General features: G+C 31.5%; 2 protein-coding genes and 1 long non-coding RNA gene across 5 annotated transcripts; all 3 read right to left on the bottom strand.

Annotated features, from left to right (window-relative positions):
• Positions 1–1,970: 1,970 nt before the first annotated feature.
• On the bottom strand, positions 1,971–6,982 carry LOC117782039. 3 transcript variants are annotated; one of them, XM_034618954.1, is made up of 7 exons: positions 6,913–6,982; positions 5,414–5,570; positions 5,023–5,168; positions 4,012–4,222; positions 3,807–3,918; positions 2,715–3,100; positions 1,971–2,653 (listed from the first exon to the last, which is right to left on the bottom strand). In XM_034618954.1, exons 2-7 carry the CDS (start codon positions 5,478–5,480, stop codon positions 2,397–2,399), a joined length of 1,179 nt encoding a protein of 392 aa, XP_034474845.1. In that variant the 5' UTR covers positions 5,481–5,570; positions 6,913–6,982; the 3' UTR covers positions 1,971–2,396. The 3 variants fall into 3 exon arrangements, with proteins under 3 accessions (XP_034474845.1, XP_034474843.1, XP_034474844.1); XM_034618952.1 differs by having other exon boundaries at positions 5,414–5,583; positions 6,823–6,971; XM_034618953.1 differs by having other exon boundaries at positions 6,823–6,971.
• A 2,000-nt stretch (positions 6,983–8,982) lies between these two features.
• LOC117779761 (nipped-B protein) lies at positions 8,983–18,560 on the bottom strand. The gene is made up of 24 exons (XM_034616066.1): positions 18,417–18,560; positions 17,831–17,960; positions 17,587–17,758; positions 17,402–17,520; positions 17,141–17,336; positions 16,372–17,011; positions 16,086–16,299; positions 15,865–16,029; positions 15,480–15,658; positions 14,964–15,404; positions 13,879–14,565; positions 13,588–13,816; positions 13,135–13,459; positions 12,836–13,064; positions 12,576–12,770; positions 12,418–12,510; positions 11,704–12,197; positions 11,496–11,644; positions 11,149–11,436; positions 10,510–10,745; positions 10,277–10,434; positions 9,548–10,211; positions 9,256–9,477; positions 8,983–9,195 (listed from the first exon to the last, which is right to left on the bottom strand). Exons 2-24 carry the CDS (start codon positions 17,895–17,897, stop codon positions 9,031–9,033), a joined length of 6,327 nt encoding a protein of 2,108 aa, XP_034471957.1. The 5' UTR covers positions 17,898–17,960; positions 18,417–18,560; the 3' UTR covers positions 8,983–9,030.
• A 973-nt stretch (positions 18,561–19,533) lies between these two features.
• LOC117781463 lies at positions 19,534–20,373 on the bottom strand. The gene is made up of 3 exons (XR_004617166.1): positions 20,332–20,373; positions 20,186–20,269; positions 19,534–19,991 (listed from the first exon to the last, which is right to left on the bottom strand). It is a non-coding gene; the product is annotated as an uncharacterized LOC117781463 (long non-coding RNA).
• Between the last annotated feature and the right edge of the window lie 6,568 nt (positions 20,374–26,941).

Below are 26,941 nucleotides of genomic sequence, written 5' to 3'. Positions count from 1 at the left end.
GTCCCCATGGCAGCTATATGGTATAAGTAGTTTTACCATCCAATCGATTCCACATTATATCTCAGTATATATAATAACATTTCTCAAAATATTATATCAGAAATACTTTGTTCAAGGTTAAGTGATACTTTGACTTACGAAATACTTAAATACTTCAATTTAATTCCTCCCAAGATTTAGAATATGTATATTTTTCATTAGTATAAGATTTGGTTTATTTAAATGTTTATTCCTTTGGCGGCTATATGAAATAGTTATCCGATTTTATACGATAAATACATAGTTTCCAGTATAGATTTTACAAAGTATGGATGGCTATGGATGGTAATGTGACAGTCAGGAGAGACGGGCGTCTCTGATCCTATAAAGTATATAAATAGATTCCTGTTCCATATATTGAAAACAAACGAATAACCATTTAAAATATAATATACAAAGGTTTCTTAGAAGTCTAAAAACTATCCAAATTAAAAATTCAGTTGATCTGTCCTTTATCCGTATATACAAAGTACGAGATATCTTTTAAGATTCACAGTAAATAAAAAGAATGCATGATTGATCATTGATTTTTAAATTTTCAGAACCAGTTTATAGTTTTTCTTCATCCACACACACTTAATTTAAAAGCTCTACCAGAAGAAACCCATGTTTATGTGTTAGAGAAACTAACTTTAAGTTGTAGATACATTCTAATAAACTGCGCTAGATACATTCTAATAAACTTCAGTGCTTATACAATATTTAAAAAATTAAATTTTTTAGAGATGACGCTGATAAGCTAATGAAAAAATTAGTGCAAATATGAAAAGTAGACTGTGCTTAACTTTTAAGATTATATGCACACTTTACTTAATAACTTTACCCCCTTACTATCCGCATTTTTTAATCAAAAGCATATCATCAAGTTGAAGTTATGGTCTGTACAAGACGGTCTGTAAGAATGTGGCTTAAACAGAGTAGTATGTAATGTAAATAATAATTATAATATAGTCTAAACATTATATGTCTCTTAACTAGAGTTAGCTCTGGGAACAATCGGAAGTTTATGGTGTACAGGAGACTATACTCTTCGCTTTGAATATATAGGTAGCTAAATATCCCTAAAAACCTATCATTGCTAATCAGCAAAAATATTTTTAAGCCCAAATATTAATTTTATTCGAAAGATTATACTAATTTAACTAATGGGATTACACTAGGCAGCAACCTTTTTCATTTTAATTTTCCAAACAACTCTTAAGGATCATCCCAAATACTGAGACTATATACAAACAATTAAAACTATTAAAATAAACGAGTCTCGCAAATTTTAGAATTTTACATTGGTTAGAAAATCAATTAAATATTTTAAATTTATTAAAAGTAATCAGAGTAATTCAACTGTATCTCAATATAATTTTATGAATTCAATTTGTTAATCATATTATATTCATATCTATTTATACAAATTGTATTTTCCCTGTCATTTTAACTAAATGTCGGAAGTGCCTTTTTCAAAATTCTCCGAATTACTAAAAATAATTTTTTTCATAGATTCATATGTAAACAAAAACATTCTATGTAGCATTCTTAACAGTTTTAGCTTCAGCCTGTTTAATACTTACATTTTCGAAACTTAATTATATTTCTATCTCATCAAATCATTGCTCAATTATTTTACAAATTTTTAATTTACGTATATTTAATTGAATTTCTAAAAAATAATCTTGATCGAATGCGTTTCAACGGCTTTAGTATAATGAAATACACGAGACTTTTGGCCCAAGTAATTTAAAATTTATATTTAAAATGTTGTTTTTTATTAGTTTTGATTTCTAAAATGACTAACTACATTGAAAGATTATAATGCGTGTCTGAGATAAAATCGAAAAATGTTTCTTTCAACAAGTTTCTACAGTGAAGTCAGTATAAATTTAACTTTTTAAGGGGGGAGCAACAAATTTCGAACAATTCTTTTTAAACTGACAATGTTTTTGATTACATTTTATATCAAATTATATCACAGTCTATACACTGAGACCTTAATTGAACCCCGATAGCCGCCATTTGTAGAATAAGAAATGCATAAATCGAACGTGACAAAACTACCATATAGCTACCGTAGGAACAACTTTTGAATAAGTCTACATCGATATATCAGTTTTGGTTTGCCGAAGACAGCATTCATTCATTTATCATATAACCAAGTCCTTTTTACAATTATCAACTTAAACATCTTAATAATTGTATCGTGATACTTATGTATTCGTATTTACGGTATGCATGAGTATCTATTTTATGTACGTGTATGTTATGTATGTAATTAATTATATACAATTCCTTAATTACAATTGCCAAAGTCAATTGATTGAAATTACACGAATCATCTAGTGTGCTTCAAATATCTCTAAGCATTTTCAGCTATTAAAAGTACATAATAGATATACGAAGAATATCATTGGTGTCTGCTTTTGTAATTGGGATGCAGAAGGCAAATTAGCTAACAAACAGAGAACGGATAACAACAGTGAGGGTACGGTAACCAGTAGACTATTCGTTCCATTGAATCCTTTAATACTGCTCAATCCAAAGCTGTTGCTGTTGTTGTTGTTGGAAATATTCTCGCCATCAAGAATGCTTCGGTTCGCATGTTGCATTGCTGCTGGCTTTTCTCCTAAATAATGAGATAAAGATAAATAATATAATTGCAATTAATTAAATTAAATAAAACTCACCTCTTAGTACGTGGACCGTAATGCTGGCCGGCCTTGCATTTGACGGTGCACATGTGTAATTTCCAGCATGATGAAATGTCACCGTTTTTATGGTAAGCACACTCATTGAAGAATTCGGAAGATATGGGGATTTGTATTGTTGCATTTGCAACATTGTAAAAGGACTTATTGGCGAAGGAGATACATATGGCATTGCAGTTGTTGCAGCTCCGATCGCGTTGTCAACATTTGATTCCATTGTGCTGCGTAGTGTTTTATTTTTACCACCGTTTCCCCTTGTCGGTAAATGTTGTACATTCTCTAATCCAGGGATCGCATTCTCTATTATGGACGTGACCACGAAGCCTCCTTGTGCATCATAGTTAACCATTTTGTTTTCGTGATACCTTAAAAAATAAGTATATAATATTGTTATAAAATCCAAAATTATGTCCATACCCTAAAATAATTATATAAGTATCATTAATATAATAAATAAATATACTGGCTGAATACATTCCAAAATTCATAACTTTATCAAAATTCAACCGATTTGCATTCGGAATGTCATTTTAATCATCTTTTGGCCTCTTAATGCACTGTGCATTCAAATTTTGCTAATATTTTTTACAAAAATATTTTTCCTATAGATCTTGTTTTGATTTTAATGAAAATTTTGAATTTTGAAAATGGAAAGTTTTAAATCTTAAGTTTTCACCTTTAATCAACTTCTGATATCGTAATTAGCATAGAACAACACTTTAAGTTTGATTCGTAAAGTTACTAGATCAGAAGTCTGACCAACTCAAAACAATCATAGCTTTCTCAAAACTTAACAGATTTTCAAGGCGAATTTCATTTTAACCAACTTATTATTTTAAAACTACCCCTGAACAGGTTAAAATGTTTCCTTTTATCAAAATAGTTGACTCGGGACTTACCGAAACCGAAACCGGAACCTATGTTTGCTACGGTTCGATTCCCTGAATCATATATAGTTAATTTTGAAATTTTTTATGTTTATTAAGATATATTTGTTATATCAATAGCATAAGCGAAAAATGCTTGAGATAGAATTCCGAATAAAAAATAATTTACAACGTTGTAACTTACCAAAAGACAAACGAAGGATTTTCCGTAGCCCCCTTAAGTTTGCACTGCAGTTGTAGAGTGGAAGTTTCATCAATGAGAATATCGGATGCATTTGATATTTCAGCTACCGCTTCTATGATTTTAATGTAAATTAATGAATAGAGTCAGAATAAACACATTTAAAAAACAGAAAAAAAAGAGCAGATCAAATATCATATGTACTTACCAACAATTTTTAATTCTATTAAAATTGATTGAGTTGGATAAATAGACAATTGACACTCGTAAAATCCTCGATCCTCCTCCTTCACAGCTTTAATCCTGAGCGACCAGTGGCCCATGTGTCGCGTGTGCTCAACTAGAAATCGCTTATCGCTGCTATGAGTTGATAAACCCACTGTCAGCAACTGAAAATCTTTTCTTCGAATCCAAGAAACCTAAAAAACAAACAAGAAAATTATGTAATTACAAAAAAACCTTTGAACAAACTGCGAGAAACCTTATAATTATTATTATAAATCAACCATTATTATTTTATTATAATAAAATTACAAGAGATTCGATTCTTTATCTTTGTTGGATCAGATCAACGTTTTAGTTGATAATTTTAAGCATCTACACAGAAATCTTACAATCTCCTCAACTTTTTGACATGTCTAAAAAGAATATTCCTTCAACAGAATGCTGAAAATTATCACAAAATGCCGAATACTGTTTTCAATCCACGGCAGTGCAATCTATTTCTAGACCATAACCGGAAGCAAGCTAAATTTCGTCTCATGGAGTGTATAAACGGAAATTTAAATTAACTTTCGATAAAGGAAAATTAATGAAACGGGTAAAGTTATATAAAATGTGAGCATCTATTTACTGTTGCCTCCTTTGAATTTTAATTTTTTTATAAATTACAAAAAAAAAAAGAAGACAGTAGAATAAAAACTAAGTACAAAATTTAAATAAAACAAGAGAGAAGAGGAGACACCAGTAAATTTAAATAAGATGGGCATTTAGAACCCAAAAATTATAAAAAAAAATATGTATTTAAAAAGAATTAAACATTAATAGAAAAAAGTCCAGAAGAAGCTTTACCATACCAAATTAAATTATAGATAATCCTATATATTCACTTTCAAAACAGATTATATACATACAGATTTAATTTTTTTTTTCTTTAGATTGACGTATGTAAATAGAAATTATACTCTTTTTACCCATTTTCAATGGGCTTATTATTTACCGTAGCCGGAGAATTGACTTTAACGACGCATGGTAAAATGGCAAGTCCTCCTTTCTGAGCGATGACCCGAGTATTATTTTTGGTGTTGAATTGACTCTGCAAGCTGTTCCCAAAATGATTTTGAGAAGACGTCATCTTTCCTAAATCTGAAATATTTATAATAAATTTAGATCTTTTAAATTAATAAAAATATGAGCAAATTGAGTATTAACTAAAATATTTGTAAAATAGTAACTCTGTTAAAACTTTGTAGATCCGTAACCTCCACTTTGATGTTAAGAAAAATATCAAAAAAAAGTCTTTAAAATTAAAAATAAAGAGTGGAAACAAATAAATAAATCATTTAAAAAAATATGTATATATATCTAAATAAAATATTTGTACAACTTACTTGAATATGTTGAAGTTATTAAAAGCAAAAATAAACTTATTCGGATATGCCATTTTTTCGATTCCATTATTTCAACATTTATATTTTCTATCGAATTTCTTATTTACGATTAATGTTTTGCGCATGAAACATGTTTCGTTAAAATTGGAAACTTATTCTTTGGTAATTAGCTGAAAAGAATTAAGTATATCATTTAATTAAAATATGTGAATGCATTAACTTGTATTATTTATATTTACATAAGTGTATACAACACATGTGGTTGTGCGTAATTATACACTCCCCGCCATTTGAATAGGACACCCCCGCAATATGAAGACGCCAAATTTTGTCGGTTTTTTTGTTTAATAATTTGTTGTTTATATTTAGAGACTTTGAATTAAATATTTTTGTTGCTCCAAAAATTTAACCTTAATAATACAAAAAAATCAACTGTCTAATGTAACTCACTGAAGCGGCTGTCCTATTCAAGTGCAAAGGAGTGTATCTATATACATATATAAACTGCATGTGCTCCATAAACTTGATCTGATATTTGTTGCCAAAAATTTCTTGCACATGCATTTAATATACTTTTATGTACAAATACAAATTGATGTTGATTTAAATTTAACTACTCGTGTTAAATAACAACTTATTGCTAAGAATTTATTAAAGTGTACATATTTATGTAAGTATGTATGTGTATGCAGTTTAGGTAGGCATACAACTACAAAAATACGCACATATGTATATAAATATATACATACAGACAAATTTAATGCACTTTTCAAATATTGGTTATTTCACTTGTACAAACTTTAAAAAAAAAGTTACATCCTTATGTAAATACATACAGTTGTTTTAAAAAGTATTTTGACAATAAATTAAAAAAAAAATAGTTCAATTTAATTAAATTAGTATTTCTTTTCTTTACTTGTTTTAAGAACCACACATTAAGAATAATAAAATAAATATGTATATATTATTTGCAGGAGAAAATGTGTGAATTTTATATTTTATCAAATGACTTTCTTGACTAACTGTAAAAAAAAGTTTAATTGTTGTAATTTGGAATACAAGATTATATATACACACACACATGAGTACATGTGTGTATGAGTGTACTTCAGGCTAATTAATTTCGAGTAAACACATTTTTCTAAGACTCCTTTATCGCATTTAATTCTACTCTATTAATTAAGCTACAAACATACATACATACACACACACAGAAACATATGTATGCCTGTTTGTGTGCAACCACATTATGTGTATTTGATTTACATATATATGTTTGTATGCATGTATGTACATATGTATACACATTTATGCATTAACTTTTTGAATTTTGTATTTGTATTTTAAACAGGATTTTATTCATTTTCTTCACCGATTATGAGCATTAAGAACAAATCAATTATTCTTACACATGTATGCGTATTTATGTATGTTTGTATGAAGTGAAATGCACAAATCAAATTTACACTAATTTGAAGCCGCTACGCGAATTGCTTTACTTAAAGGACCTCTTTCCCGAAGCGCCATACGGAGACTAAATTAGAGTTGACAACAAGTATTATTCTCTACTCTGCGTAACTCACGCAATCGCATTCGTTTCTCGAATTAAACAGTGCTACAATACAAATACAAATAGTATGTGTGTATTCTCATTTGTATGCATTCACACACACATGTACATATTTGCGGTGTGTATATTTTATAAGAGAAAACCATAAGTTGCACTTATACATACATATTTACTTTTGCATAAAAGGGATGATTGCATTAAGAGAGTGCTTTTGTTAGTAGTTGTTGTTGTTTTGTACATATTTTCTCTTTGATGACCAGTGTTGCTAGAACATTTTATTTTCCCATCAATTATTGTTGCCAGCTTAGCTATTTTATAGCCAGCTCTGGCTATTTTCAAAGTTCGATTGCTAGAAAAATGTTAAAATTTCTATTTACCGGAATATAGTTATTTTTAATATATATTAAGCTATGTTTTGCTATTAGGATTTCTTCTTAAGCTATGCAATAATGCACGCAAAATTGATATTCAACCAGAAACAGCATTTTTTTCTTCTAAATTCACAGTTTATGAAAAATTTCAGTGAACTTTGGAATTATTTAGAATTTATTAAAAAATATTAATAGACATGAACATAATTATCTATATTATATTATTGTGGCATTGAAATAAAGAATTAACTGACAGCTGCTTAAATTTAATTTAAATATCTGAAAATAAATTGAAATAAATACCGTTAGCGTAGCCACATTCCACATTTGCAGCTTGCAATAAAATACTAGGTCCGTTATCGATAACATCTAAAAAACGGTTTTTAGAAAAGGCTCTACTAAAATCGTGTTTGAAAAAAGGCGCAATTCGAAAGTTTTTCTAAATATTTCCAATAAGATAAATGAAACACATTGTAGTTCTTACGCTTTACTTAATACCAGCTTTATTTTATTAACACAATTTTACTCAACCCCTCAGAGAAAAAAACAATGGAAATTGAATTACTTTGACCATTTGGATCTTATAATTAGATTTTTATTCAACATTAATTTAGCTACATATATTAATAAATATTTATAATATCTGCATCATTGTTTAAATGAAATAAATATAGATTTATGTACATATATGTGCGATTTTAAATAAAGTTAGTTAGAGCTTGAATTTTGCAACTATGAATTAAAATAATGTACATTATTCGATATGGCTGAATTTGATCCATAGTAGTGGGGATCTATTAAAGCTTCGCCATTTACATCGTTACACTTAGTGGCGCCTATTAGTTTCATATGTGTCTGCTCTCGATTTTTGTTTAAAATAAGAGTGTAATAAATTCCTTTCTTTAGCCTTGCAGACATTTGTATTATAGTACATTGTGGTAGGTATACAAAGAGTCAAAGTTGTTTGCGATTACAAAAAATTGAAAATAAATGTGTGTGTGTTTTAGAATGATTATCTATATATTAAGAGGTCTGATAAGTACCAGACAATTGAAGAATTCAGAAAAAATCACCCGAATGAAAACTTATTTGTTTCTTAAAAATACAACTTTAGTCACTTCTGACTTTGTTAGCTTTTTACATTTTTGAACAAAACTAAAAATTTGAATTATGTCATTCTGCAACGGTATATTAGCTTCGGTGTATAAAATTATTGTAGTCGATTTAAGTCTGGACTTAGATGTATCTAGAGTAACTTTACACATATATATATATATATATATATATATATATATATATATATATATATATATATATATATATATATATATATATATATATATATGCTAAATAATACATAAAAATATTACGATACGATATAAAAAATATACACGTTTAGTATTTTATTATATTGTTTTGCCTTAAACAACAACTACTAAGACTGAATTTATATACTACAAAAGATATTTTTCTTATTTTAGACGTTTTCGATTAAAGTTAATGTTTATTGCTATTTATACACTACTATTTTAGAAAATAAATAATACATACATACATGTAGCACTACTTAAGATCATTATTACACTTTAAGCCTAGGCATCTTATATTATTTTATGTGCTTCTCCTTCTTATTCTTACAAACTATGGTTTAACCAATAAGACTAAAACAGTTTATCTCACGCATAGTCTTCGCCACTGTATTCATCATCTTCATCGGATGACACGATTTTGCGTCGCTTCTTTTTACTTCGCTGTTGGCTCGGCTTTCGCGCGATTAACTTTGCAGGGGAGAGTGCTGATTTTGTGGAGCGAGGCGAGGGCATCACCGCACCTAGGTTTTCCTATATTACAAATTATCTATCAAAATTTACAAGTCTTTACAATGTTTATTTCAAGCTTACCGCCGTTACAACAGTCGCTGATTGCATGTTGCTATTGTTAACGTTTGGCGTGGAAAGTGAGTTGGGTTTTTCATTTAGTATGTGTCCTGTCCTGCTCGAATTCAAAGATTGATTCATTGAATCATCCAAAACTCCAGAATTATTCAATTTCGATTTTTCGCGAGATTCATCTGCATCAGAATCTGCATCTTCCGGATCCAGTTTGAGCATAAGCTGTTTGAACTAGAATTTAAATTGAAAGTTGAGTAAATAATTGTACGCATAACAACAAAATTAAATTTATAATACATACATCCAAGTATTTCACGACAAGATCTAATTTTTCCTCATCTGTGAGGGGTCTCAAAAAACTTTCAGATTCAGTGTTTGTGTAATTTTGCGACTGTTGCTTTTTAATCACATCAATTGTTGTTCTTGGATTAAAATCGGCAACGCTTCGACGCGTTACAGCTTTTTCATAGATTTTCTGCTCAGATGGCGAATATCGCGATATTTTGCCATCGGTTAGTCCGTACATTTCCTTTAAATGTTCTTTAAGTACCAGAAGTAGCATACACGCTTGGGCAGACGTTATGCACTTCTTGATTTCGGTCATATCCTCAGGTAATCGGTTGAAAAGTACATGTGGATCCTCCTCATCGTCATCATCCTCAAGGACATCGCCGCCCTTATCACTTGGTCTGAGATGCTCTTTAAATGTGGTTAACAGATGTGTGCCAGCCATGGATATTAGCAAATCAATTTGATGTATCAGATATAATGGCTCATCCTGTACGGCATATGGAAAGTACGCCAGATTATCGGCAATATATAGCATTTGCTGTAACGATGTTTTTTGATCATCAAATTGTTTCGTTACTGTTTGAACTAAGGCGCGTCTTTGTGGTTTTGTTGTTCGCAACAATGTATACAAGAAATCATTTAAAGCTGTCGTTACTAGATCTGGTCCGCGTTTACTGTAAATAAATATTGCATTAAGTTTAACAAATCGATTTTGAAATTTATTTGTTGTCCAACTTACGCATAACCACGAATTATTTCATTTTTCGCCTTGTTATTAACTTGCAAAATTTCTTGCAGTTTAAAGCAAAGCTGAAGTCCAAATTGAACTTTCATATTTACAAAGCCCGAATATGTTTTGTCAATGTCTTTCAGCAAGGCATCTGCTCTATGCGCCGACTGTAAAGAAAATATAAATAGTTGATCGGATTTGAATTAATCATTAGTTATATTATTGGCGTATTTGTTACCAACCTCGACTTTGCAATCGGTGCTCAAACATATCAAATAGGGCACCATTCTGACTGGATGCACCAGACCTTGCCGCAAAACAATTTGTACGACTTTTACTGCCCAAAGACGTACAGTGTCATCACGATTAAGAAAACAGTCCAGAATTTCTTCCAAATACAGTTGAATAATTCGACTCGCCATGCCAGAAGAAACGTCATTCATTTCCTTAAGGTCTTCATGTTTTGATTGCTTTTCCCCTAAAACAACAATATGTTGAAAATTAGAGAATTCCAAAGACAATGACCAAAAAAATAACAAGAAACTAAAATAAGCAAAGAAAGAAAAAAGCAAAATAAAACTAAACAGTTCAATTCGAACATACACAGTGCAAAAATTGGAAAATCTATAAAGGTATTTACTGGTTTATTTTGAAGAATATTTACGAAACACTATCAAAATATTGACAAAAGTGCCAAAGTCGAATTATTGAGTATTTCTAATTTTAACCATTTTCATATTTTAATTTCTGTTTTTTAATTGTGTTTTCTGAATTTTGTTTTACAAGATATATAGTATTGTGTTTATATTTTCTTATACCAATTTTGGCATTTCAATATAATGAATTACAGAAAATGTATTAGAAAAATGCAAATTACTTACATTCTTTTTCTTTGTTGTGCATAAACATTTCGGATTCAGTCAAGTAAACCCAAATATTACGCATACATATAATTTTAATGCCACCATCGTTTGATGATGAGCTTAGTAAATCACAGTAAAATTGCTTAAGCTCTGTTCGCGTCAGATAATCGTCGTTCATAACACAAAAAGAGCCGAGTGATATGAGTGCTTGTTTTCGAATTTCATGATTGGAGCAACCACAAAAGAACATTAAGCACTCAAATACATTGTCGCATATTGAAGCGGGAAGTCCATTATTGGATTCACCTAGAGAAAGATTCGTTTATAATTCAAAATATAAAATATTCAAATAAATTTATAATTACCTAGAGTATTGGGGGATTTAAAATCAAAATACCGCATTAGAATACCAATTGTAAACAGGCTTCTTCGAAAACTGGGCGTGTAAATATGATCGATATTAAAACCGTTTTGCACAACTTGATTTCGGGACAGATCGAGTACACGGTAGAACCTATAAGATAAGGGTATTTAAGTAAGGTGTAAGCAAAATTGCTGATAATAAATACATACTTTTGAAAACAATCGCGAATTAGTTTATAATTCTTTGTTATTTTATTTACGAGGGCACCCAAGCAGGAAACACAACTGGTAACTTCAGCTTGGTTTCGTGAAACCACAAGAAGCATCAAATGTTCCTCCAGCGATGCCAAAAATGATTCACTAGCATTGTTAACAAGTGGCACAACCTTTTCGAGAATATCGGCAACGGCACAAATAAATTTCGCAGCTGAAGATGAATGGCATTTAATGTTCAAATATGGTTCGATGGTCATTGCGTGCCGAATCAACAGTTGAGGTCGCACTTTAGCTAACAGATGAAGTGTTGTTATGCAGCCAAGCATTCTAGCATTGTCCGTATCCTCTAATTCAATTAGGCGGTCAACAAGACCATCAGCTAACTGCTGGCAAGCTAATACAATCTCTTGTGGTGGTTCTGTATTCTTTTTCACCGGCTCCTGTGCACTTCCATCCAGCTTAAGCATATTTTCTTTTGGTTTGAAGATCTTAATTTAAAGAAATTAAATTAAAATAAATTAATTATTTAAAAACCACAATAAAAATTTAAATACACCTAGTTAGGTAAAGGCTTTGACCAGAAACCAGTAACTTATTTAGAATTAAAGAATTAAATCATCAATAGCTACTTTATTTGTTTTTGCAAAATAAAGTATGCTTTTTTTATATTGTCAAAACAATTACTTAACCAACTGTTAATGCACTTACACTCATTAAGAGTCCCTCCAACCATGTGGTGCCCGTGTCATGAGCCGTGTTCACCACATCAATAATTTGATTAATTTTGCGCTGTATGCCGTGCTGTAATTTTCAGTTATAGTTAAAATTTATAATAAAATATAAATAAGACATGAATTTAGACATACCTTGTCATTCTTTATACACGGCGTAAACCACATTTTCATAAATACTTCCGTGACAAGCTTTTGGATGCCTTCCTCGTCGTTAACCCGACGAATCATTTTCACACAGATTTCGGGAATCTTTTCGAAATCCGGATATTCTATACAAATATCGCGCAATATTTTTATAACACGTTTGCGCACTGAAACACCGGTGTCCTGTAAGAGAAATGCATATAGTTTTCAATTGATCGACTCAATTTAAATGTTATATCTTATCTTACCAATATTCGAGTAGATAACATGTCGTAGTATTGATCTATTAATTCTTGATTGCTTAGCACAAATTTGCCAACTAAATCAACTGCAGCTTCACGCACTGATATAGCTGTGTCCAGAAATTTCTGATTAACACCCATTTGCATGTCCTTTCGCTTAAGAACCAAAGGATCTACCTCGACTATGTTCGCTAGACATTTCATTGCACGAGTCCTTACAGCAATTGATGGCTCACTGTTATTAAATGAGATTACATTAATTATATGAATATAAATGAACATAATTACAAGAATGCTAAACTTACTTTACGACTAAAATGATTTTTTTAAGACATCCATCAAACGATTGACTAAATGGTCGCTTTGTAGCCAAATATTGTGCTATCAATTGTGCATTGTTATAATCTATATAAGTCTTAATGTGTTGAAGTGATGTATGGTTGTGTTCGCCAGTCACCGAATACGGTTTTATTTTGCTGATCAAGTATTTTTTTCGTTCTTCCAAAACATTAAAAATTTCCAAATTGAGTTCATAGTCAACAGCGTCGACAGCACGATTTCCATTTTTATTTGAGTCTTCCGGGTCGTTTTCATCGCAGGATCCAGAGTCTGAGGTGTCGGAATAGTCTCCTTAAATAATAAAAGAATTGAAATTTTTCTTATAAAATTTAAAAAGAAAAACTTATCTCCAGTAAAAAGCAATATTTAATAATAATTATTTTTTTTAAGACTTTAATTTATACATTTTAAGAACTTACCAGATCTTTGTTTTAGGCGAGACTTTGGCTTCTTTGAAGCAAATCCCTTTTCGCCCTCCTTTATTCGACGTCTTTGATAGATAACATCCCGATACCACTGTGCCAAGTAAAAATGTCGAGCATAGTCCCAGATCAAATTCTCTTCCTGTGCATTTACGGCCAGAAAATCAAGTAGTATTTTTTGCAGAAATTCCGTACGTTGTTCTTCCGGATGTAGCTCGATTTTTGACTAAATTATAAATACATTTTGTTAATAACATTAAAAATAAACATAATTAAGAAAATACTCACATCAGTTAGGATTAAATCGCCCTCCTTTTCCTGTTCAGCTTTAATTGATTTAATCATTGAATCAATTATATTCACTTTGCAGCGTGACTCGACTGTATCCTTGCGCAAACGAGCAGCTACGATTCCCAAATAATCCAAGGAGACAAGTCGAATACTTTGTTCTATAGACTTATCCGACACATAGCGAACCAACATGGTTCCCAACAATGACAGCAACAATTCTGAGGCTGGCCATTCGGGTTTATTAACGGTAGCCAATAGATCATGAATAAAGTTCTCAAAAAGCGGCCGAAAGTCCGTTTCATTGTTACGCGACTTGCATTTGTTTAAAAAAGTCGTTAAAAAGTTACCGCCAATACTGACAGCAACATCATATTTCTTAAGCACAAGTATATCTTGATTTGGCTTTATTATTTGCGATGCACCGCTTGGAAGATCATCGTCCAAATCATGAATTGCTTGAACTTTGGCATTGGCTCTACCGATATCAGCCAGAGAATCAGTCAGTATTGTTGCACATTGAATTAATTGCAGCACAAGTGCAGTAACCATTTGAATATTGCCACCGTTATTTGTTAGCTTATATGGACGCAGATTCTTTTTTGACGAAGGCAAGCGATCGATTGACGATAATATATCGCCTAGGATACTGTTGCGTATTTTATCGTATCTTTCCTTTCGAAATATCTAAAATTTAAACAAGAAAAATATGAAATTAGTTACATTATTTGTAATTATAAGCAGGGAGCACAAATTCAAGTTACGAGTTTAAATTGGCTTTAAATTACAATCTTAGATTAGTTTAATTAAATCGAGCACGAAACATATTCTGTGGATAAATGAGAGAAATCCCAAATAAGCTAGTTTTTGGATGCGCTATTCTGGAAAAGGATAAAATCTCATGTTTAACTTTAATTATTAAAATTGATTTAAACTCTTGATGTAAATCGAAAGTAAGTAATTTTAAAGTAAATAACAAAAATCATCAAATAATTTGCATTTGACAATTTGTATTTTAGAAATAATATGTGCTACGGTTCCGAATTTTTAAATAAGCTCCTTTTTGAAATATGTATTGTACTCACGGTTGTAACCAGCTCCAAGCAAACAAATTGCAGTGTTTCAATATTGTCTACAAAAAACGGCTCTATAGCGAGCGTTGACAGTGGTAATACAATGGTATCGACAAATATACATTTATCGAAGAGGGCCACGAATACCTTCAAAAGTTCAACAACTTTCGAGTAGAATATCTGCAGACTGCGATGATGATTTTGATGTGACTTTGTTTTTTTACGTTGACTCGATTTTTTCACATTCTTCACCGTATATACAGGATCGTGTAATGGAAATATAGTTTCACGTAGTTGAAATTGAGCAAATTTAATGATGTGCGATATATTGTCCTCTTGCAAAAACTTCAGGTCGCTCACTGTTGAGTAAATGTTGCAAATGAGCAAACAAGCATCCATAGCATTTAATATTTTATCTATGACTTCGTCATCGACAATTTCATCATCGTCTTCCTATAAAATATAAAAATATTAAATGTTTTTTTTTTATAAATATGAATATAGAGTTAAACACAAAAAATTACATACCGGGCCCGCAGAATAGTTTCTGGCCAAATAAACATTTCGCATGGCGTAGTTAATAAGAAGCGTTAATTTGTTTTTCGGTATTGAATCTAGAGCTTGTTTGGCCTTCAATTTGGCTACATCATCACTCATTGTGTTAAGAAGTTTCGGTGAAATGCACTCAATATTCTCATCGACGTCCTCTGTAAATAGATACAGATTTTTATGCAGTTATTAATTGATTAAGTTGTTTGGTTTATTTTGGGTTCCTCGCAACCAAAGTAAGATTGATAAATAAATCAGCCAGGACAAACATGTTTTATACATATATAGTAGATGTAATTAATTTAAAATCCTAGTTACCAATCTAATTTAACATTTTATTTTCAACATAAATTTTCTGCATTACCTGAATCAAAGTTGGGCGATTCCGTGTCATCCAACATTTCAATAATTTGTTCCATGTTTCTCATAAATTGTTGATAGGTTTGGGAACGTGTAACTTCTTCTTTTGTACCTTTTGGTGTTGATAACGATGTATTTCGCTCGACGCGACGCAATTTGGGTTTTGAAACTGAAATGTATATGATTAATAGGACTATGATGATGGATATTCAAGATTCAACTTACATATTTGTTCTGGCGGAATATCGCCAAGGGAAATGGCCAATTTCCTTTTAGTACCACCACGTTTCTCATCAGCTTTAATAACAGTAAACATATCAACTGAAGCAGAAGATTGTGCGGTAGCTTCTGTTGTAGGAACGGAATTGAATTCACCACCACCAGTCAAATATCTTTGACTGTCCTGTAGCAACCCCAGATTTCTAGCCAATTCTGGTGACTTTTGTACAAACTTTTTAATACTCTGCTGCATAAGACGAGCATCTTCAACGTTAAGACGATTTATACATACCCGAACCTGGGATTTGCCGCTTGAAGATGTGGACGTTGATGTTGCTGTTGATGTCGGATTGAATTCACTACCAAATGCTGTGCTGCTACCGTGTATTGTTGTTGTTGCAGCAGGTATGAACGGTTGCGGAGCTGCCGTTTGAGGTGTAACACAATGTTGTTGCTGCTGCTGTTGTTGTTCTTGATTCTGTGCTGCAGCGACTTCAGCAATCTGTTGTCTTTGCAGATTTAATACATTCTGAAAATTGCCTTGTATCGTCGACGTTGTTGTTGTTGGTACTTGAGATTGAAATGACGTCGGTTGCATTGTATCTGTTAACTGGGAAAGCTGATTTACTTGATGCGGATTGACTTGATGCTGATTAACTTGATGCTGATTGACTTGATGATGATTGACTTGATGATGATGTTGAAAAATGGATGATCTTGTCTCGGTCGGATCAAGCTGTTCCTTTAGCTGATTTGGATAAAAAGTTTGCGTTTGGTGTCCATGTTGATTCACCGCTTGGATCACAGACGACTGATGCCCTTCCTGCATCGATAAAGTTGACTGAAAAACTTCCAATGTTGGCATTTGTTGTACTTGAATGTGTTTTTCCATGGATTCCTCCTGTATCCTGTTTAATCTTGCCCCGTCTTGGCTAAAAGATGCAAATTAAAGAATTAATATCGACTTGTTAAATAAAATATACTAAACATTGTAGTAAGATTGATACAAGAAGAGTTTTTAAAGATCTTTTATCGTTTTAAATGAACATAACGATACCCACCTGATTGTTTGTTCTATATAATCTTTCGGTTGCCTATGCTGATTATGCTGATGAAGCTGATTATGATCAGCATTCAAATTGTAAGCTGTTTGACATATCTCATTAACAATCCCCATGGACTGACATTGCACAGTGGTGCTCTCAATTTGTGAATGTTCCTGGAGGATGTGTTGCTGTGTCGTATTATCGCTGATAACTACAAATATAAATTATAGATGCTGATTAATATGAATTAAATGAGTTGTTACCACAAATATTTACCTGTTCTACGGGGCGTGTTAAATACAGTTGGGCGATAATTGTAAATACCCTGCAATAGTTCAGGATATGTACTAATGTTGGTTCCATGTTGTTGAATGCTATATTGCGGCTTAAGTTCTCTGTAGATAAATTGGAGGAATATACAATTATCATCATTTAAAAGCATTTCTTACAAACATACGTACATATTATCAGAGTTTGTTTGCTCGATGGCATTCACTAATTGTCTGACGAGGTTCTCATCACGCACAGACAGTAAATTGTTGGATTCGTTGGCCACCAGCGAATGGAATAGTAGCGATTTATTAAAGGATGCTGCACTCTGAAGGGAATCGGACACTGGTAATTCGCTGAGCACTGAAATACATTAGATTTGTGTTATTCATTAAATTAACAATATATAAATATAAACAATATATGAATACTTACAATCCGAAGTGCTGGTTAGGCCAGCTAATGTTGTGACGGGAACACTTGGGATGTCACGGTCCCCCATTATAGATATAGTTAACTGATAGATACGAATATATAATTTCAATCAAACTGATGTCTGCCAAATCTGAGGAAGGGGAAAAACAGTTTTGTTTTGATTTGAAATGACATTTAATTTTCTTAAACATATAAATATATATATATATCTCGTGATATCAATGCACTTTAAATTTTGCAACTCGAATGTGTTCAAACTTTATATCCAAACATACACGCATATATATGTATGTACGCATGTATGTTAAGAAAATGTAGGCAAGATTCTTATGTATGCACATACAAATGTATGATATTCCTATATATGTGCATATGTATATAACTATTGTACACTTTAAGCACATATTTATTACACTGAGACCAGCACAAACATTATCACCAATAGAACAGTTGATTTGTGCAAAACAAATTTATACAATTGCACATCGTTTGTAAATTGCTATAATATCCATGGATGGTTGTCTTATAAAAATTACATATGCAATAAATGCGAATAGCTCTTCATGTAGCTGTTGATTGTGGTAACCATTATGTGATTCGATATCCCATATTTAACGCAATATTTATTTGTATTTTTCGTCAGCTATGTTTTACTAATTTTTACTTTATTTATTAATTTGCTGCAAATGGCGAGTGTTAAGCCAACATGGCCGACACTCATGTATAAATGCTGATTGCTATGCATTTCAAGAGTTATGTGTCATTTAGTTTTCGTGTTACTGCGGACGTTTGCGATACACGTATTAATGGTATTCCCAATACTTTTTGTCAAGCTAGCGCCGCAATATAACTCAAACTGATTAAGCCATTGTTATTAATTTTTGTAATATTTTAATGCATATTATAGTTTTAATAAACCTATCATTCTCTAATTTATTTTTCTATTTATATAAAATACTTAAAACAAGTTGGATAAACAAGGGCCGTTATCCAAAAGAACTAGTTCCCTGATATTTTTTCTCAGCATATAGTGTACATATAATGAGAGTTGCTAACCTATTTTTTTTAATGCGATATAACTTGAAAAAACTCTGTCTAAATTTGATCAAATGTTCTTCAAATTATAAAATGCGTGTAATGCTGCGAATAAACTAAGTCACACTATTCTAAAAATCGGCTGGCTCATCTTTATATTTATCCACCGACAAAGACTAGGACAGTAAGCATGGTACTCAGTAAAGCTGATTCCGTGTTCTTGGGCTGCCATCTCAATTAAAATGTATCGGGATAGGGACTTGACAAGAATATCAGCTTTTCAGTACTCAGATGAGATAAAATAGAGTTGTCAGAAACGGTTGGCGTAGCTTAACGCTGTCTACATTTGAATTTGTTTAACTCTTAACTACTTTTTGGTGTTACATCGGACACACTGACCATCGCTAGCCATCATCAAATGCATGCTTTTTTGTTCACTGGCTAATCCTTACTAATTTATCAAGCATTTGGAAACCGATAATTTCTCGAAACATACCTAAAACCAAAAATCGCCAAATGCTTGTTGCTACCAATTAAAATGTTAAATAAATCAATCGCTTTACCAAAAATTAAACAAACTTAAATTTACAAATATGAATATAATAATTTATCTGATCTCAGATAAAATGTTTATTTTAACTGGTATAATTATAATATTTGTGTAATTTGTATGTTAATAAATTAAATCCGTTTTCGTTTATTGTGTTTGTAAGCGTTGTTTGTTATATAAAATCACACAAATCGATAAATTGATATAAAAATTTAAAATTTTTGGTCATATTCTAAAACTACTGATACTAATTCTGAATAATTTATTATATTAGCATCAGTCATCGGTCGGTCTATAAAGTGATCCTTAAAGAATGGCCTCGTAATCGTAAGTACACATACACATAACATAATTCTTCATTCATTCATTTGTCACTATATTCTGTTGCACCATTTGAAGACTCATATTCTTCTTCTTCGGTCGAAATACTTTGGTCTGATTGAAAACCAGATTTCTCTCCGTCATCAGTCGAATCACTTAAATCCAGACATTTCGTACACTTTTTGCTTTGCTGCGGATCGCTGCCCGTGACAACAAACACTTTTCCACATCTAATGCATCCGTCTTGTGGATTACCTAGAAGAACAGAAATAAAAGAAAACTAGTGAAATGACTTGGGATTTTTCTCATAAAGAATGTTTGATTTGATCTAATAGATTCGGGTTTCATAGGTTTGCTTGTTGATAGTCATAGTAATATAAAAGTGTAGGATTAATTTCAAGTGTACATTTAGTAGTAATCGAAATATATACAAAACAGGATTAGCTTACCATCGTGTGTCTTCATATGTGCCCTCAAGTTGCATGCCAATGCAAATCTTTTTTTACATAACTCGCAGCCATGCGGTTTATCCCCTAAAAATTCAAAAATACAAGTTCTTTTATGAGTACTTAAAATGATTTTGAAGAGAACTTACCACTATGCAGAAACAAATGATTCTTTAAATTTGTTTGCTTTGAGAAACCGCGGAAGCAAATCGAACATTTAAAAGGCCAAGATCCGCTGTGGACGTACTTATGGGACTTTAAATCTCCAGGAGTGGGAAACGATTTTGCGCATAAATTACACTTATGTGGTTTTTCCTGTATGGATACAATAATAAACAATATATTTAAAGATTACATACGGTTTTATGGGAATGATTGAGAGTATTTAAATAAAGGCTTAAACAATTAAAAATTTAATAACAAAACTGTTGGTGGTATATTACCTTGATGTGTGTCATCCTATGATAATAAAGATTACTGCTCGCTGTAAACCGTTTTCCACACACCTGACATTCGTGCGGTTTTTCCCCTGAATGAATTCTCCTGTGTTATTAGAAAGGAAGAATTTGAGTTATATATTTTTAATAAACATTAATAATATATAATTTCTTACCTATGAGTATTTAATGAACTTGATGTACTGAATCCCTTACCACAAACCAAACAAATATGTGGCTTTTCACCTAATAAAAAAGAATGAAATCGTATTAATAAAGATTATTTCCTGAAAGAACTAGATTTTTTCTTAAATTTGTCGTAATATTTACCCGTATGAGTTCTCATATGCCTTTTCAGAAGACTCGGTCTATCGAAGGCTTTTCTGCAGACTTCACACGGTAGCAGCGATCTTTCACTGCGCCCTATGCGTTTTTTTGACGCTGAGTATTGATAATTTGTATGGTTTATGTTGCTTTTTTGTGAGATAACTGTATCATCCTCATAAATCGTTTTCTTCATTTCTTCAAGCGACGTTGACGATGTCGTTGAATTGTCATTTGTGCTTTCATTGAGTGAACATAACGAACCAGAAGAATCGCTCAGCATGGACTTTTGCTCATCCTCACTTGAAGGTGGAGAAAGTGGTAGATTTGGTATTTTATACATTAAGGTTAATGACAAATCCAGTGGAGTATCTAATAAGTAGAATAGACAAATTAGCAACATATTCTGTATATATATTTTTGAATAAGTACCTTGTAGAATCGAGTCCATTGCCTGTCTATAAAGCGTTGAGCGTAGGTTCATAAATATACTCTCTTCCGGACGTTCGGGTAGATAATATGCAACTAGTTCTTGGTAGGTTTTAATTGGCTTAATAACTTCATACAATGGATCTCCCTTGACCATTGTACAGATAAGATTTACATCAGAGGAGAACGAGCCAGCGGTTCTGAGGAATCTAATCCAATTACAATGGTGTACACGAGTTCCATACTTGTGTGACACCTCATGATACAGCCCATACCGATATCTCAACTGAAATATAAATAAAACTCAAATTTATATAAATATTGTTAGGATAAATATGTAGTGGAATATCTAATATATTTTGATTTTTGAAAGATCTAAGATCACTTGTTTGATATTAGTCCTATAGTCTTTAGAAGATTTCTGGACACACAATTTAACGTACACTAACCAACACTTAATAAAATGTATACCAAGTGTTCCATTTCCTTGTTCCAATGCTATACATAACAACTAAACGGTTATCGAAATTTAGATTTTACATTGCTCCCAAAATTACCATATCAAATTCTGTTGGAATAAAACTCGCATTTCCTAAAATTATTTTTGAAAAGCCACTGTGAAGCTGAAAGTTGCATAATTTTACTTGAAGCTTTGACAGACAAAGACCAAGATAGTTCCTCTTCAAACACCGAATATAGTCTTAAGAAGCATTTTAAAGATAAATTACAAGTCCCTTCTCACAATTTATCTGCCAACGTAGTGCAAAAGGAGCTTCCTTTTAGTTATATAGAAACTTGACACTTGACTTTAATCTAAAATAATTAGCACAGTGGTATCCAAAATAATGTAATCGTAATCCAAACGTAATCGTGCAACTAAAAGCCCCGGTATATGCATTCAAAAACATTCACCGCAAGCAGTACTTTCAAGCAGTGCACTTCCGGCGTACTGCTTACTTTACTTGTCTTTATTGTGAACATTCGAATAACGGCCGATATTGAGACGAATACTACATGTTGGTTTGGTAGTTTTTCGCAAAATATATTATATGAACATATTTTGACGCTTAGAGAGAATTCGAATTTGCCACCAAGTAAATAGCCGCTATGCATATGTTCAAAATTTGGTATACAGATAAACAAAGAAGTTATTCCAGTAGCAATTTTCTACAGCCTGAAGCAGGGGTAGCACTTTGTACTGGCGTCACCTGGCGTGCGTTGCAAGGTGTTTTCTCGTGTGTGTGTGTTTTAATTCGCTTAGTTGCATATGTGTGTGTCTGTGTGAGTGCACATGTTAGTTTGGGTTTCTGAGTATTGGAAACAGGGTATCGACTCATCGAGCACGCTTCCATTAATTGATGCTCCTGCTCTGGTTAGAACTAAAATTTTTAATAACCATTTTTATTAATTTGTATTGTTATGTTCATAGATAAATATATTTTTTTTATTAAAAATACTGCTTTTCCAGTTGTTGGTAGTCGCATAACGAGGAGAGTGGAAATCATTGGTTCTCAATTAACTATTTTTGTAAACCCTCCTACTGATGCCTTGCACTCGTATTCGTATCCGTACTCATACTCATACTCATACTCATACCCGTATGCTAAGAGCAGATGCAATTTGCCATTCATTATGCCGAGGTTGCAGAACTGGATGTGCCGGTTTTACGAGTTAAAATACTCTTTTCAGCCACATTCGATATATATATACATATATCTGTGTGTGTAAGAACAACAACAACATGACAAGCCTTGGGGAGGGATGCATATGTCTAAGGGTCCTCAAATATGCAATATGCGTAACTTGGGTATCTGTCTAACGGCACGTCACTTAAATACTACACTATTATGATCCTTTTTAATCCTCTGAAATTTATAAATATTTTCAGTAAATAAAACTTACATAAATTAAAATTAATAATTATAATCTATTTATATTGATTAAACAAATTTTTTATTTATTAAAAATTAAAATTATGCAAATAATTATAAATGATCCAACATTTGTTGCAAGGATTGGGGAATACACAATGGAATAAAAAATGTAACTATATTTATATCGATTACAGGTCATAGGACAATAATTATCTCCGATTTCATTTACCATACATATTTCGTATTTCAAGAAAAAATATAACCTTTTTATACTTTATATTTTTAGACTAGATTCTTGATGCTGATCAAGGATACATATACTCTATAGCGACGGATTTATTCCATTCCACACTCTAAATACCATGGAATGTTGTCTAATTAGAAAAAAGCTGAAATATTTTATTACAATAACTTAATATTTTTTTGCGCTGAGTTATTGACCATTGTTTTTAAATTTAATTTTATGAAATTTTATTTTAAATAAAAATTAATGATCAGAATAGTTTTAAAAAATATTCTTATTTATTATTGAATCTATTTTTAAATGAAATGACTTGAAATATTTATTACAAAGTTAAAGTTAAAATAGACAATCTCTTCATATATAATTGGTAGGGCAGCTGGCTAAATATATATTGATTCGATAATTTATAACGCTACGTGTTGCATATGCTACTGTTCCAGGTACAAGAGAATTTATGGGCGCACAAGTTTATATAAATATATGTTGCTCTATCTGTGCAGTAGCCGCTTCCGGTTGTACTCGTAAATACCTGTCCGTACCTCTGCTGCAACTCGCAACTCGCAGATCGCAACTTGCAACTTGAAAGAGAGATACTCTTGCTCTCAGACACAACAGGTTAGCCTGAAGCGTTTGAATATGTTGCCAGCAAGGATTGTAATCTTCGAGGTGCCGAAGATTTAATACCATTGCAGACTGTTGCTAAAGCATCCACACTTATGTACTCACATATGTACATTTATTTGATTACTCTCCAATATAGATTTATTTGCCTAAGGATGTATGCTTCGGATGTTTTAATTAAACTGATCAGTTGATGGGATGCTTCAATATACATTAACTTGCATTGATACATATATCTATAAAAACTCATAGCTCTCAGTGATCTCATTCTGGTTTAGCCTCAACAGCCAAAACGACTCAGTCGAATGTGGAATAAATAAAATATCCGTCGGCAAGAACGCTTCAATCTTATAAGCTTTAAAAATCAATTAGATCAAATTTGGTATTGAGGTTTCATTCAATTTTTTTTTTCGGAACCTCCCGCTTTCTGCATTTCAAAGAGACTGTTTTTTTTTATATATAACCTAATAATGTCATTGACCTTTTTGATTCCGGTCATAATTAAATTTTCTAATATTTACCGTTTTTTCTTAATTGATAATCAATTTGAAAATGAATAATAGAATGCTAAGTTATTTCTTAACAGTCAACGTTAAAATCTTTATTTAAAACCGTTTTCCTTCTACAAATCGATATTTTTTATTATTTGAAGTTTGAACCAATTTGGAAATTAGTTTAAAATATTTCAGGACTTTTTAGGGGCTGTTATTTACTTAATGCAAACAATAAATTTTTTAGAAATAATTGGATTATATCAAATATGAAATGAGATTTAATATCTTAGATAATTCTAAATGTCAAGAGAATATATTTATGTGTGTAATCGTGGTCCAATTAGTTTCCAAAATTGGCTCTCAATTCTTTATTTCAAAAACTTGTATAAAATTATGACATTAAAAACGTTATTTAAAAAAATTAAACAATTATAATGCACTTGATCTTAATTTGTGGGAAAAAAAATCATACGTGTGTGTAGGTGTGGATATATTGGGGTGTGTGTGGGTGTATGTATTTGTAAACAGGAATGTGTTACGGAAATTATTTTTATATAAAGTCTATGGGGTGATCACTCTCCCATGACGTTGGGAACTCTTAAAGACGAACCTAAGACGTTTTAAAGAAGTTCTCACAGTTTTCTTTAATGCTTCAGCAATTATTCAACGCAAGTCTGGGAAAACTTAGGAGGGACTGAATCGTACATACTTATAAGCATGTTTGTCCAAAATAATTCTGCACCAACGATGCATGAAAAACGCACACACACACACACACACACAATGTGAAGCAAGTTATGGCTCTGGAAGAATAGACGTTGATCTTCCGGGGCAGTCGAGTCAAAGCTAAATTAGTATTATATCTTAAATATAGAGGAGCATGTGAAATTTCTCACGGTTATTGAAGAAGACAGAGACACCCTATCTTATAAAATCTATGACAATTTTCGGCTATATGGAAGAATGCTTCTGAAGGATTTTTAAAATTGGAAAACTTTTTATTTTGAAACTTTAATGTACAGTTTGTTTAATTGCGTTATTTTAAAAAACTTTAAAATAAATACTTATAATAATTACTTTTAATTTGATTTTTGCGTATAATAGATTAAAGATTCTTACTTTAGGATATCTGCATATTTAAAATCCTAGGTATCATTTTCAAGCATCCGAGAACAGTATAAAATCAGTTTTACGAGTAGAGATTTCTCGTTAATATGCAATTTACTTTAAGCAAGCACTTTTTGCAATTTAATTGCAAACGATCAAATTGCAGACTTTTTGCATTGCAAAAACCGGAGCACGTCAAGTTGACTTGAAATGCGGTTGAAATTCGCTTAAAAATGAGATGCTAGGCAGGGGGAGCAATTAAAAATTGCAGATTAAGTAATACCTGCTTTCAACTCTTGAAAAACGATTTATATACATCCACAAATTAACAGCATTTCTCTTGACTTCTTCTGCTCTCAACCAATGTTTCAAATGTACGTAAGCTGATTTACAGCGAATTTAAGGATAGATTTGACTAAGATTAACAATTTCTACATTAATGTTAATAATTCTATTTATAAATTTTTCTGACTGAACCTGATTATAGGTTAAAATAAGTTCAAGGTAATAAATACCATAATATGTCTTTCGATCATAATTCAGCAGTTTAATAAAAGATATAGTTACCAAACTGAAACTTGTTTAAATCAAGAAAATGTCATATATTATGCTCAATTATCTGTAGATAACATTTTAACGGTTTAATGAAAGATTTTTTTAAAAATACATTTCTTAATTTCTGCATAGTGTAGGGAGAGATTTCATTTTAAATCTGATCTAAGAAAAAATTACCCTTATTTAAAATTTTTGTGAATGATATATTTTTTTTTAAGTCAAAATCAAAATTGAATGGAATTATCTTAAATTAATATCTATAATAGCTATTAATACTTAGATTTGCTTTACAAAATACAAATGAAAATATACAAAATATACTTACATCATTTTCGTTGGGATATTTGAGGTTATCGATTTTGTCGGTACGAATTGTACCCTGGAAGGGATAAAAGAGTGATCCTTTTTTGATATTGGCAGTTGCACAAACCGTTAAGAGACACTCGCTTTTCGCCGATAACAAAGTCTGCGCTAAACCGAACTCTTTTGGTATCAAAACGCACGATTCCATTTTCGAGAAGAGTTAATTTATTGATTTCTTTATTATTATTACTATTATTATTATTTTTATTATTCCGCAATGCGATGAAGGGAACAAGTGCATAAGGAAAATTCGTATGATTTAATTTAGTTTAGTTTAGTTTATTTTGGTTAACGAGTGAGTTAGCGCACCC

The sequence above is a fragment of the Drosophila innubila genome (assembly GCF_004354385.1).
Source record: "Drosophila innubila isolate TH190305 chromosome 2L unlocalized genomic scaffold, UK_Dinn_1.0 4_B_2L, whole genome shotgun sequence".
NCBI classification, from domain to species: Eukaryota; Metazoa; Arthropoda; class Insecta; order Diptera; family Drosophilidae; genus Drosophila; species Drosophila innubila.
This window is presented reverse-complemented; position numbering and strand designations above follow the sequence as displayed.